Source organism: Podarcis muralis, chromosome 2, assembly GCF_964188315.1.
Source record: "Podarcis muralis chromosome 2, rPodMur119.hap1.1, whole genome shotgun sequence".
Lineage (NCBI taxonomy): Eukaryota > Metazoa > Chordata > Lepidosauria > Squamata > Lacertidae > Podarcis > Podarcis muralis.
In genome coordinates this window covers 74,871,384-74,884,133 of record NC_135656.1, presented here as the reverse complement: position 1 = coordinate 74,884,133, position 12,750 = coordinate 74,871,384, and the positions used below count along the sequence as shown (strand labels likewise).

Here is a 12,750-nt window from a genome sequence, read left to right as displayed (position 1 = left end):
ATGCTTTTACCTGCTTCAGTTCTGATTTGTACATGGGTCTCCCATATACACATCTAACAGCCACATGAAATTACATGGGGAGGTCATTTGGAGGTTTGGACTAAAGCATCACCGGTATGTGGATGACACTCAGCTCTACCTCTCATATTCAGGAGAATCCCCAGAACTGTGAGGGAGGGAAAGGAGTCAGGATTGTTCTGTTTGGCAAGCTGAAAAGTTTGCACCCCACTGATCAAACAGTGGCCATATTGCTATGCTGAATGGCATATTAAAGGAGATCCGGGGGTCTGGATGTCACAGTCCCTGCTTATGCAAGTAGCTTCTGGATGAGGCTGAGTACCTAACGTACCATTTTATTTAAGAAGAGTTGCACAACTTCCCCATTTCTTAAGTCTGCCTTTATTTTACAGGACAAAGAAGATGTTCCAGTAGAAATGGCAAATGGAGAACCTGGGTGTCACTACTATGAACAGCTTTGTTACAATGACATGTGGCTGAAGGTTGGGGATTGCGTCTTCATAAAATCACACGGTCTAGTCCGACCGCGAGTTGGCAGGTAGCCTTTTTCTCTATAAATATAGTTGCATCATTGAAAACTAATTCAGGTCTTTCATGTACAAAAGCAAAAGATGAATAAAACCGTAAAGTAATTGGGGGGAATGGCTCACTTTTTGACTTGGCGATTATCTTGGGATACTCCAAAGCAAATCTTTTTCTGTTTTTCAGAATAGAAAAAATGTGGGTAAGAGATGGAGCTGCCTATTTCTTTGGTCCGATCTTTATACACCCAGAGGAAACTGAACATGAGCCAACTAAAATGTTCTACAAGAAGGAAGTGTTTTTGAGTAACTTAGAAGAGACCTGCCCCATGACATGCATTCTAGGTAACCAAATAGTATTGATGTTTTTTCCTATAACTTTTCTGTTTTGAATGAACAGTACAGTTGGGGGCTGGGGGAATCACTCCAATTCTATCATTTCCATTTCTTTTTCATGTTTTTGCTATGTTTCATGTTAGGATATGGTATACATAACTCTGAGTATCTAGTACATAATAAATTCTGTATGATAAATTTATTTGGGGGGGGGGGTTTAAGCCCTTTTCATTCTTCTAGAACTAGTAACAGAGGAAAATAAATGTGCTTTGAAATCCAGTAGGTTGTTTACTGGATAAGGGCATTCTCAATGTGTTGTGTATGGCCCTTGGCAGTACTATGGTCATCCTAAACAGCTGCTGCTGCTGCTGACTCAATCTACCTGTATCACATCATTGCCTACTTTACTAGAAGTATAAAGGCTTTGAACAAAATAATTAACTAGTCTTGAATGATGCATACAGTTATTTTAAATTTTCTTAAGTGAATGGTTTTCTTGTTCATGTGAAATTAAATTGGCTCTGTTAAGTAGTGGAGAATCCGTTCGACTTCCAAAATGTTTGAAAACCAAATCACGGCTTCTGATTGGCTGCAGGAAGCTCCTGCAGCCAATTGGAAGCCGTGGAACCCCTGTGGGACGTTCAGCTTCCAAAAGAACGTTCAAAAACTGGAACTGGTTTCGATCATTCAGGAGAACTAGGCTGTTTGAAAACCAAGGTACGATTGTATTTGTCATGAAGAGATCCAGCAAGGAAGCACTGTCCCAGTCCAGCAAAGGAAATCCATGTATGAATGCTGTCATCACATCCATTTAACTTCATGGATGTGTCAATGTGCATAGGAGATGCATTCCCTGCAGGAGTCACATGCAACATGTGAACTGGAATGAGGCTCAGGTGTTCCATTGTAGGCTATGTGTGATGAGTCAGTATATTGTCATGAACTTTTTGGTGGTTTAAAGTATGCAGGCCTGTTAACAAAAATTCGCTTTCAAACTGTTAATGTGGAAAACGCTGCTACTTTATTTTTCTCTCTTTCAGGAAAGTGCGCTGTGTTGTCTTTCAAGGACTTCCTCTCCTGTAGGCCAACTGAGATTTCTGAAAATGATGTTCTCCTCTGTGAAAGCCGCTATAATGAAAGTGACAAACAGATGAAGAAATTTAAGGGATTGAAAAGGTTTTCTCTTTCAGCAAAAGTAGTAGATGATGAAATTTACTACTTTAGGTACGATGCTTTTGCTTTTAAAGCATTATCAGAGATAATGGGGTAGAGATCTTTAAGTTGATTTGACTGTAGGAAAAAATGTCCTTTATAAAAAGTAGTGGTATAAACTGAAGCATCTTCAGATCCATTGAACATAGAGGGCCATTACCTTACCAGGAAGCTAGCTTGGCTATTCCAGAAATCCAATTTGTATTGGGTCCAGGAATTAGAAGGGTCTCAGGTGTACATCCTGCCATCCCCCTCCCTCCGGCCAAAGCAACAGCTCACAACAGTATTTTAAATAGGCAATGGTGAACCTATTTTCTGCCAATATGTATTTCTTACTTAAAATATCACTGCACAAAAATAGGCATATTATCATTTTAGATAAGGGCTGTAGAGAACAGCATCCTTTTCATTGAAGGATTTGCAATTAGAAAAATTGATTTCATTGCTAGAAAAGTTTAACATTAGCAAACATTTTAGAGTTGGCTACCAAAGCCATTCTGTTCTTTGTGTTGTGCACCTACTGCATGGAAGATTTCTAAATAATTATTCTGTGCAGTTTCAAAATTGGGTTCAAACAACAGTTGCTCACCTTTTTCAAACATGCCACTTATTTTTTTAATATGTTCCTACTTCTTCCTGATGCAACACTTACTGTAAAGCAGAATTTAGGAATTATGGGCCAGGTTCAACTAAGGTGTCACCCTAACGGAAACCAGCATGAGTCCCACTAGTGCAACAGGATATTCTTTCCTCTCCTCTCCACCACTCTCCCCAAATCTTAGCAGGGTCAGGAGACCCCCCCCCCTCCCAGAACAGGGTACAGTGGGGGGAGAGGAGAGCTTGTTCCAACAGCACAAGTGTTTTTGCTTGGCATACAAATGGATCCCCCTTAGTGTGGCATTGAATTCTATCCTATGTTGTACAGAGAGGGGTTTTATTCATATGGAATACTTTCTTAGGAAACCCATAATTCCTCAGAAGGAGCCATCTCCCCTTCTGGAAAAGAAGATTCAGCAGCTAGAAGCCAAATTTGCTGAGCTGGAAGGAGGTGATGAAGAGATTGAAGAGATTGCAGAAGAGGAAGGTGAAGTTACAGAAGCGCCAACGATGCCTCAGCTTCAGAGTCCTCTTTCTAATGAGTTGGATATAATGCCATACACTCCTCCACAGGTAACGTCTTTTACAAAATCACATAGTTGAGACCTTTCCCTCCTCTTCCTCCTCTGCTGAAAAGATGTGTGCTTTGGCTGTAGTGAGCTATATACCAGAAATGCAATTTTCAGTGTTACTTTGCCAATATACAATTTATTTTCTTTTTAAAAGAAACTGTTTGGAGATCTTCTATCAAATGCATATTATTATATACTTTTGTAAAATGAATTAAAATATACTGAGAACAAATAATTTTGTAACTCATGTGATTTCAAGTTATGTCTTTCATTTAATGCCATTTAATGCTGGAGAAATTGTGATTTGTGGTGCAGCAACTCATATAAATGAAAACTTTTGGGTAACCAAATAAGGATTTGTTTGCAGTTTCTAGAAAGTGCTAAAAGTAATTTGGAAGAATATTAATTAATGGCAGATATACTGCAGTGCTGCCCAGGTTTTGTAAACCCTAGAGGCAACCACCAATTCCTAGGTATGGCAGCCATCTTCACAGATTTGCCCACCCAGATACTCTTGCCTCATTGACAGTGATCCAATACAGTCATACCTTGGTTTTCGAACAGCTTAGTTCACGAACAACTTAGAACTCGAACGTCGCAAACACGGAAGTAGGTGTTCCAGTTTGCGAACTTTGCCTCAGAAGCCGAACATCCGGCACAGCTTCTGTGGCTTCCAATTGGCTGCAGGATGCTCTTGCAGCCAATAGGAAGCTGCGCCTTGGTTTCCGAATGTTTCAGAAGTCGAATGGACTTCCGGAACGCATTCTGTTCGAAAACCAAGGTACGACTGTACCATTATCAGCTTAAAAATATGATCATGAAGACAAAAAGGTCAGAAATTGAGGATTAGATTCTCTAGCCTTCACTTTCTAACTTGAGAATTTTCTGTTACGCATTTATGACCATAGGTGTGTTTTTTTTCTCCATAGTCCACTCCCAAGTCTGCCAAGGGCAGTGTAAAGAAGGAAGGATCGAAGAGGAAGATCAACATGAGTGGTTACATTCTATTTAGTAGTGAGATGAGAGCGGTTATTAAAGCTCAGCACCCAGATTATTCATTTGGAGAGCTCAGTAGACTTGTTGGAACAGAGTGGAGAAACTTGGAAGCAACCAAGAAAGCAGAGTATGAAGGTAAATTAAAGGTGTAATGATGTGAAACCTTTTTGCCCTTTCAGAAAAGACTCAGTGTCCTTTTGAGGGCAGGCAACTTATATTTCTGTCTTTATATATTTCTGTCTTTAAATATATAAGCGCTCACCCCATAGAAACTTATAATGCAATAAGACAGGGGTTCCCAAACTGTGGGCTGCAAGTTCCATACAGGTGGCCCATGGCATGTTGACGCTAAATATTCCTACTGATTTTTAATGGTATTTTATTGCTGCTTTTCTTTTATTTCATTGCATTGAAGTTCTATGGAATGCAAATTATAAGGCAGTAAAATACAGCATAAAGATACGCTACATTGTGGCATTTAGCACACCACATTGAAATTACCGCAAGAGGCAGTAAAATCATTAAGTGGTCCATCAACAATTTTCAAGTGGTCATTGGGGGGGGGAGGGATTTGAGAACCACTGTACTTGAGGGAATTGGTAGTGGTGATGATGCCTCTGAAACAGACCGACTGAGCTGCCTGCTAGGGAGGAGCCAGGGGCCCAAGAAGAAAGTCATCTAAGGTAGGTATCTTCAACCTGTTCAGACCCAGGACCCACATCTAACCCAAACATGTATTTGGAGACCCATTTCTTAATCTTTTACCATATGTTTCAATGATAGCAGTGCTCCTGTTTGCAACCTAACGTGGACCAGACTGGGACCCACTAGTGGGTCCCAACCCACCAGTTGAAGATCAGTGATCTAAAGCAGGCTTCCTCAACCTCGGCCCTCCAGATGTTTTGAGACTACAATTCCCATCATCCATGACCACTGGTCCTGCTAGCTAGGGATCATGGGAGTTGTAGGCCAAAAACATCTGGAGGGCCAAGGTTGAGGAAGCCTGATCTAAAGGAAGCAAGTGGGCTTAAAGAGGAGAGAGGAATAGGGAGAAGGAGAAAAACTGGAAAGGAGAAGTAGCAGAGTGAAAAGTTGAGCAATGGATGGGAATTGTAGAGAAGCAGGTTTTGACTAATATTACCAGTGCAAGCTGCTCAACAGTGGAACAGATTGCTGGAGGGGTGACCAGCTCTCCTCTTTCTGGAGGTATTTAAGCAGAGAGTGGACAGGCATCTGCCAGGAAAGTTGTAGTTTCATCCTGGATTGAGCCAAGGAGTTGCACTAGATGACCACCAAGGGCCCTTCCAGTTCTATGATTCCTATAGCCAGGAGCTGCAAGAGTGAAGTTCAAATCATGGATTCAGATAACTAGCCCAGCATTTAACATCAGGGCACTAGTACATGCTGCATAGTGAAGATACATAGAAGCAAAATGAAAGGACTACAGAGAGTTTAAAGCAGTGAAAGAAGTTTAAAGCAGAGCAGAGAAACATGTAGTTTGTCCTTAATAAATCAACTAAAATACATTTATTAGAATGTCTTCAGCTACTTAACCCAAACAGATGTGCTTTTGTTTCCCTACCTCAAATTGTTATTCTGCCCCCTGAGCAGCATAATAATATAGCCAGCTTATAATAATCAAGCTCTTTCATGTACTCACAGGTAGGTTTTCATTAAAGCCTGCATGGCTTTTGTAGGATGCATGTTTCCAAATGTTTATCATCCTAAACTCGTAGGCTAGAATGTTTTTCAGGTATTTATTGCAGCATTAGAAAAGAAAATTTAGGAATAATTATTAAGCTCTGAAGACGATACTAAGTCATTTTAAAGCAAGTTTGATATTCAGACTAAATGCTGTTGATCATTGGATCTCACTTTCCTTTACTGTGGACTTGTTGTATCATTCCTTTGCAGAGCTAGAATGATAGATGGTTCCATTTCATTTCCTTTTTTGTCAAACTCTCGTTCCTTCCTACATGTACTGACACATAGAAATGTGGACACGTTCAGGCAATCATATCTTAGTTTAATAAGCCAAGATATGAACAAGTTGCCTGGCTGTTCCTGCAGTCCCTTTCCACGAATGTGCAAGCCAGAAAGGCTCCTTGACTGAAGTTTCACAGCATGCTTGTATTGGAAAACTATGTTTAATGGGTTCAGAACAAGCTAGAAGATAAAGCCATGGATCATTTTGAAGCTATTAACCATTGTTTCCCATTTAACCTACAGTGAATGGAATAATTCTTTGTTTGTTCATTCAAACTGCAAAGGAGCTGATTATGCACCCATGAGCTTGTTCATACCTCAGTTTATTAAGCTAAGATACAGTTTTTTGAGCCAGTGCAATGTCTCTGACATTTTTCAAAGCAATAATGTTGAGTTTCCCTTTAAACCATGCCATTTTGAAGTTCACTCCTATCCATTATGATTATATCCCTTTTTATTTTGCTTGGGACTACACTATGGTATTGACATCCGTGCTAAAGTTTTCTTAAGTATTCCTACTTTGGTCCTTTATAATTTGATTACAAATTTCTGTTCTCAGACTGACATTTTATCAGCCATTTTTGTCAAAAGGCAGATTTTTCTTTCTTTGTAGATGACGGCATGGATGGAGATAGCAGGCAAAGCAAAGTTGTTTATTTTGTTTTGTATGTTTTGTTTAAATAGATTTATGGACAAAAGGGAAAGTATCTGGTATGAAGCTGCATTAAAAATTAGAAGGAATTTCCTTAAGTGCTTTTAATGAGCATCTTAGAATAGACTCGTGCAGGGTTTATGTACTGAATAAGTGCCATTCAGTAAGCAGTGAAAATGGATTTTAATGGAACTTTGAGCTTTAAACCACTACAAATTCAAAACAGAATGTTTAAGCACTAAACAGTCAAAAGCTGTGCATGACAAACTTCCCTGATAAGCAAAGTAATTAATAAATATGCACAATCAAGAATTTTTTGACATGAGAAATTAAGGTTCGTGTCTTAACATTTCACTGTACCCAGTGATTGCAAGGTGAGGTTTGAAGGTTTGGGGGCTGGGTTTGCTAGATTTGACAGTGAAATTCCAAAGCTCAGCTCCTGTGTCTGCTTGGTACTGTTGAATTGCTCTGTCAATATCACAAGTTTTTGTTCTCTTGTCTGCTAGCATCTGACACAAAACATTTAGAATAAAACCATTGCTGAAAGATTGGCTGCTGTTTTGCTGAACGTAGTCCTAATTCAAGTCTCTAGAATTTACATGATAAAAGAAACATTAATCCAATGAGTATATATTAAGAACCAATTCAGTGTGATGTTTTCTTTTTGAATTTACTATGAATAATCAAAATTCATTTTGATAATCAAAATGTCTTTTTCATAGTTAAAACAGAAGATGATATAGTAACTCCTTGCCTTTTGATCTCTTTTAAGGAATTTGTGTTATGAAATTAATCATATATTGTATGCTTAAAACTTTATACATATGCACACACACAGGAATCTATGACATAGCCTTCTTTTGTAATCTAGATTGTTCCTTACTAGTAGACATACTACAGTAGACATAATTTGTGTCTACTGCAGTTGCATATCTGTGTGTATTTTCTCTTGTGCTCTTTGATCATGCCTGTAATTTCATGTCCCCCAAATATAAGTTTGGATGCATTATTTCTGTTCCTAAATCAAAGAAGGTGCAAAAAGAATCATGCTTTTCTTGTTTGTCTACATAAAACATTAACAGTCTGTTGGGCAACTGGGATATATGAAATGCTGTGCTAGGAAACTAGTTTTTTGATGGGACAAATTGTGCAATTGTCTCATTCTTCTTGTTTTCTAACAAAATTTACATTTTTGATCTGGGAAATAACTTGGAAAAGGATGTTGTATTTGTTCAATAGTTTCCCCCAGGAGTTCAGGATAAACCATTATGTTTGCCAAGCCCCTTGAGTGTACATTTAGAACAATTCCTTTATAGATGGAAAAAATGCCTTTCAAACAGATTTTCTTACGTTTAGCAAATGTATTGTTCTCATGGTAGCTGAAGACGCTTGTTTGGAAGAACCAAGATGGGTGGAAAATAGAATTTCCCTCCTCCTAATCACTGGGCTTTATGTTAAAGATGGAGGTAAAAATTGGGACAACACTGGCCCTAGTAAAGTCTAACTGGATACTTGTTTTGGATCAGAGCAAATCCGTTGACATGTACTGTACTCTGTAGCTCACCTACTCTGGAACAGGCCCACTGGCATGTACAGAATGAATCTAGACCTCACAGGCTGTGAATTGCAAATGTGGTGCGTAGTATCTTATGCCAAGCTGTCCTGGCATGCGTATTTCTTACTTCTGAGCTGCTACTATCTGATGTACCATTGATGGTGGGACTTTTAAAAAGGCATCAGCTCTAAAACCACATAGCTTGGATTCTGAGAACCACCAATGGAAGGAGACTTTCCCATTCCACCCTCCCCTCCTTTGCGTCCTCCTCGAAAACCTTCACCTCTTTGGGGGCAACTTCCTCCTGTAGCTCCCTGCATCACATTCTGTTCCGATCAGAGGGTCCCCCGACCCTCAGCAGAAGCTTTTAGGGGGCACAGAGGACTGCAGGCTGGAGGAAGCCTTGGTTCTCGGGATCCAGGCCCACATTTCGTTGACTCTTCTGAGGCCCTTTCATCATAGATTCTTTAACCGTCTTTTTGTTGGCAGCCAAACTAAGACAAAATTATGTATTGCATTTTCAAAAGTAGCCTGTATTTTCCCCCCACCCACCCACAACTGAAGCCTAAACTTGTTGCCAATGTTGACTAGTCCTTTTTCAGTGATTAGAGAATATATTTTTTTGAAATTCTGGGTTACGAAACAGAACTGAAAGTCTAAAATCTAAAACTTTTGCAGAGCGGGCAGCTAAGGTTGCTGAGCAGCAGGAGAGAGAACGAGCAGCACAGCAACAGCAGCAGAATTCCTCCCCCCGGGCAGGCACTCCTGTCGGGGCTCTAATGGGGGTGGTGCCGCCACCAACACCAATGGGGATGCTCAATCCGCAGTTGACACCTGTTGCAGGTAAAAAACAAATAGGGGCTCTGACCATTTTTTTCCCTTCATCCACTTTACCAAACTCCTTCATAACTCTGAACGCTATTCTTGGGTCACTTTATTTGTAGTGAAAAAGAAAGAAAAAATTAACTATTAAACTTTACCTCATAAAACCTTAAGTTCAAAACAAACACAGATGTTTCCCTCACTGGTAGAAATAGCACCCCTTAATCCTAAGCATGCCGTCTTATCCCGATGAAGTCTCTGCCGGCTCATTCCCTGGTCAGCAAACTTGCTCCTGGTTTGTACTGTTAATTCTGTTTTGTTTCCTCTGAACGCTGCAGAATCTGGACACTTGGGAAAGAGTGGATGGTTTTCTCAGGTGGCACGTCATCCGTAACATTAGACACGTTCCGACTGTGAGAAAATGTAATATGATGCCTTAACGTGAGGGTAAACTTGAGAACTGATTTTATCCCTCAGTTGAACTGGCTAGGGTTCTTGGCAGCAGCATTTAGTGAGAATCGGAAAACATTTATTTATTTCATAAAATGCATATACCGCTTGATTGTAGAAAACCTCAAAGCGGTTTTCTTTTCTTTTGCAGGATTTTGGGTTTGTGTGAATTGAGCAACAAACCCTTCCATGCCACACTGCAATCCAGTTTCATAACTGTGATATTTCAAAAGCAATTATATTGTTCAGGCATAATGCTGAACCACACAGTTTAGTATTTTGTGCATGAGTGTCAAGCTTATGCTGTCTCCCCCCCTCCTCCTCTTCCTAAGGCATAGCCTTGAGGAGGAGCTGGGAAGCTTTCGGTTCCATCTTAAACTCTAGCTGTTTTTATTAGATAATTTTACATATAGGACTTGATTATCAAACCATGTAACCTAGTTTTGGGTGTTCAAATTTGTCAAGGCTCTACCTGTATTAAGCATCCAAGCTTATCTAATTCTGTAACTGAGCAAAACAGATACAAGAACAGGAATAAATATTTTGCATTAGTGTGTATGTAGATTTGGTTTAGTTTAGGTATCCATATGTTCTGAATCTGTATTTGAAAATAAATACATTAACTTCACCAGGATCTAAATAGGTGTTTTCTGAGGCACTCTGTATTTCATTATAAGCAAACAAATTGCAAGGCATTTTATTCTGATGATATTTAATGTGGCAGAATTTTCTGTTAATAGGACCTAGCATATAATTTATTTTTCTTTTAGTATCACCATCTCATTAAAAAACCCAATATGCCGTTTTATATCCAGTTTTTCTCACCACGTGATCTTAACTTACACCTCACTTTGATCCAGATCTGTTTATAAACAGCTTTTCTTGAAACACTTATTTTGTCTGAAGAAGATCTTCAGAAATCAGCAACTAATGTAATTAGTTGCAACATTTCTGCAGGGCAATGTAATGTAAGCGCAGCAAAAGGGGGGGGCAGCTTTGGGACGCACTCAGAGGTTCATTCTGCTCATGAAACAGGGATCTATAAGATTTTGGTTCCACTTTCCCTTGCACTCCCCAAAAACCTGTTCCAGGTGATTGAAGGACCCCCTGAAACAGACTGAGAAGTGGTAAGGAGACTGCAAAGGAAAGGAGAATAAGTGGCAAGGAACTATTCGTCTTTAATAGAAAGTTGTCCCACTGATTTACATGATATGATGAATAGTTTGCTAAACATGTTTCACTGCACCTCTTGTTTTCTTGAGTGAAGTATATCAGTTAAAGAGCTGGAGCAGCATTTTGTCTAGTGAGCTTTTGGCTGTGAGCCAAAGTCCCCATTTCAAATCTCCCATCAACCATGGAAGGATGGGAGAAGGAAGCCACTCACTCCCATCCTCTGCTCACAGCCCCATTCTGCATATACTATCCTACTTACTTGGCTGCTATAAACATTACTGGCACAATGTTTGCAACATGCTTTGAACGCTTGAAGTGTGTGATATAAATGCTAAATATAGTCACTAGTATCATTGTGATTGAATGGCAGCCAGTGTTGTTTGCACCTAATCGTTCAACACGAAATCTCAATTTACAGTAGAATGTTTCCAGATAAATAAATTTTACACAGCTTGGTTCTTAGTTTTTAATTTGTTGCTGTGAATTGGATTCGTCAGGGCTGCTGAAAATCTAGTCCAAAAATGTTGCATTTTATCTCAGCTCCATTTGTAAAAAAATAAATAAATTCCTTTTCAGTTCAGTTTTTGTTGCATATGTTGTGTAGAGATTGAATATTAAGCCATTTCAAAGTTTTCAGAAAGCAATCTGTATTTTTTAATGGTTCCCTTAGAAGCCAGACCTCCGCTTTGCTGTCAGGTGGATTGCCAGCACCATTGTAGAAGAAAATCTGTCTCTCTGGTGTTGGTTCAAGGAGATGCCCATTCTTTCCTATAACAGGGCAGCAGCATTCCTAGATCTGTAGCTTTTACAGCATAAACCTGTATTTGTGACATATCTCCACTTGGGTTGATATTATTCTTGTTCATTTTACTAGTTTTATTTTAAATTTTCTTAAGTGAGGTTACACAGGCATAAAATTAGAGCTATTTCTTCCAAACTTAACTTTCCTCCAGTAGGTAGGTCTGAATATGTATAAATCATTACCTGAAATTATCCACAATATTGGTTCCAACCTTGCAAATAAACAAGTGATGCTTGAAAAAGTATTTCTTCACCACCTTTGACCTCATATAGAGCCCCCAAAGCAACTCACAGACATAACTGCCATATTTTTCTCAGAATACTTTCAGTGATTTTCCATTATTCTCCCCCAAAACCCACAAACCCACCCACACAGGGCACTGACCTATATCTCTCGGAACTCCTCTCCACCAATCCTTATTTTCTTCTCTCTCCATAATATCTCAGAATACTTCTCTCAGTCACCTTTATTGTCCCCCTCGCCCAACAATCCCCATTTTTTCCAGTCAAAGACAACCCCCACATTTCCCTCATTAACCACCCACCAACATTTATCTCTCATATTACCTCTTATTCTACCTCTAAGATTACCTCCTATCTCTTCCCTTTCCCAATTTTCTATGTTGAAGACCCTACATATATTACCCCCCCCCCCCCCGCTTAACTCTCCATGATTATTCTCAAGGCACCCGAACACAGCAATCTTTACTTTCTTTTCCGGTGCCCTTGATTCTCTTCTGTCAAGAGACTTGTCCATTTTGCCTTCTGTTCAGTACAATACATGATTCCTTGTTTACATTGCTATAGTATGCTAAAATTAACATGCCTTGAAGGTGAAGAATTGTACTGTGCAATACATTGCTTTTTATAGTTACCAGTAGTGTAACTTGCAGCAATATATAAGCTATGTGAGCACTTAAGATGATTGTGCAGTGAATATTCTCTGATGAAAACGTCCATGAAGTTTTTTCTGTCATGGCACATGAAAGATAAGGTCTCTCTCTCTTTAATATACCTTCTGTTTTAGTAGTCTTTTGGCCTTAATGAAGGTGAGAGATG

At 39.4% G+C, this 12,750-nt stretch overlaps 1 protein-coding gene across 17 annotated transcripts in view; it reads left to right on the top strand.

Moving 5' to 3' along the window:
• PBRM1 (polybromo 1) overlaps positions 1 to 12,750 on the top strand; it is a 58,601-nt gene that overhangs the window by 35,967 nt on the left and 9,884 nt on the right. For 10 of the 17 annotated variants that reach the window (XM_028718787.2, XM_028718788.2, XM_028718783.2 and 7 more), the window contains 6 exons: positions 411 to 556; positions 727 to 884; positions 1,916 to 2,099; positions 3,047 to 3,257; positions 4,186 to 4,387; positions 9,124 to 9,288. In XM_028718787.2, coding sequence (XP_028574620.2) covers positions 411 to 556; positions 727 to 884; positions 1,916 to 2,099; positions 3,047 to 3,257; positions 4,186 to 4,387; positions 9,124 to 9,288 — 1,066 coding nt within the window. The remainder of the gene's footprint in view (positions 1 to 410; positions 557 to 726; positions 885 to 1,915; positions 2,100 to 3,046; positions 3,258 to 4,185; positions 4,388 to 9,123; positions 9,289 to 12,750) is intronic. The other 7 variants (XM_028718794.2, XM_077924796.1, XM_077924795.1 and 4 more) reach the window with 1 other exon arrangement.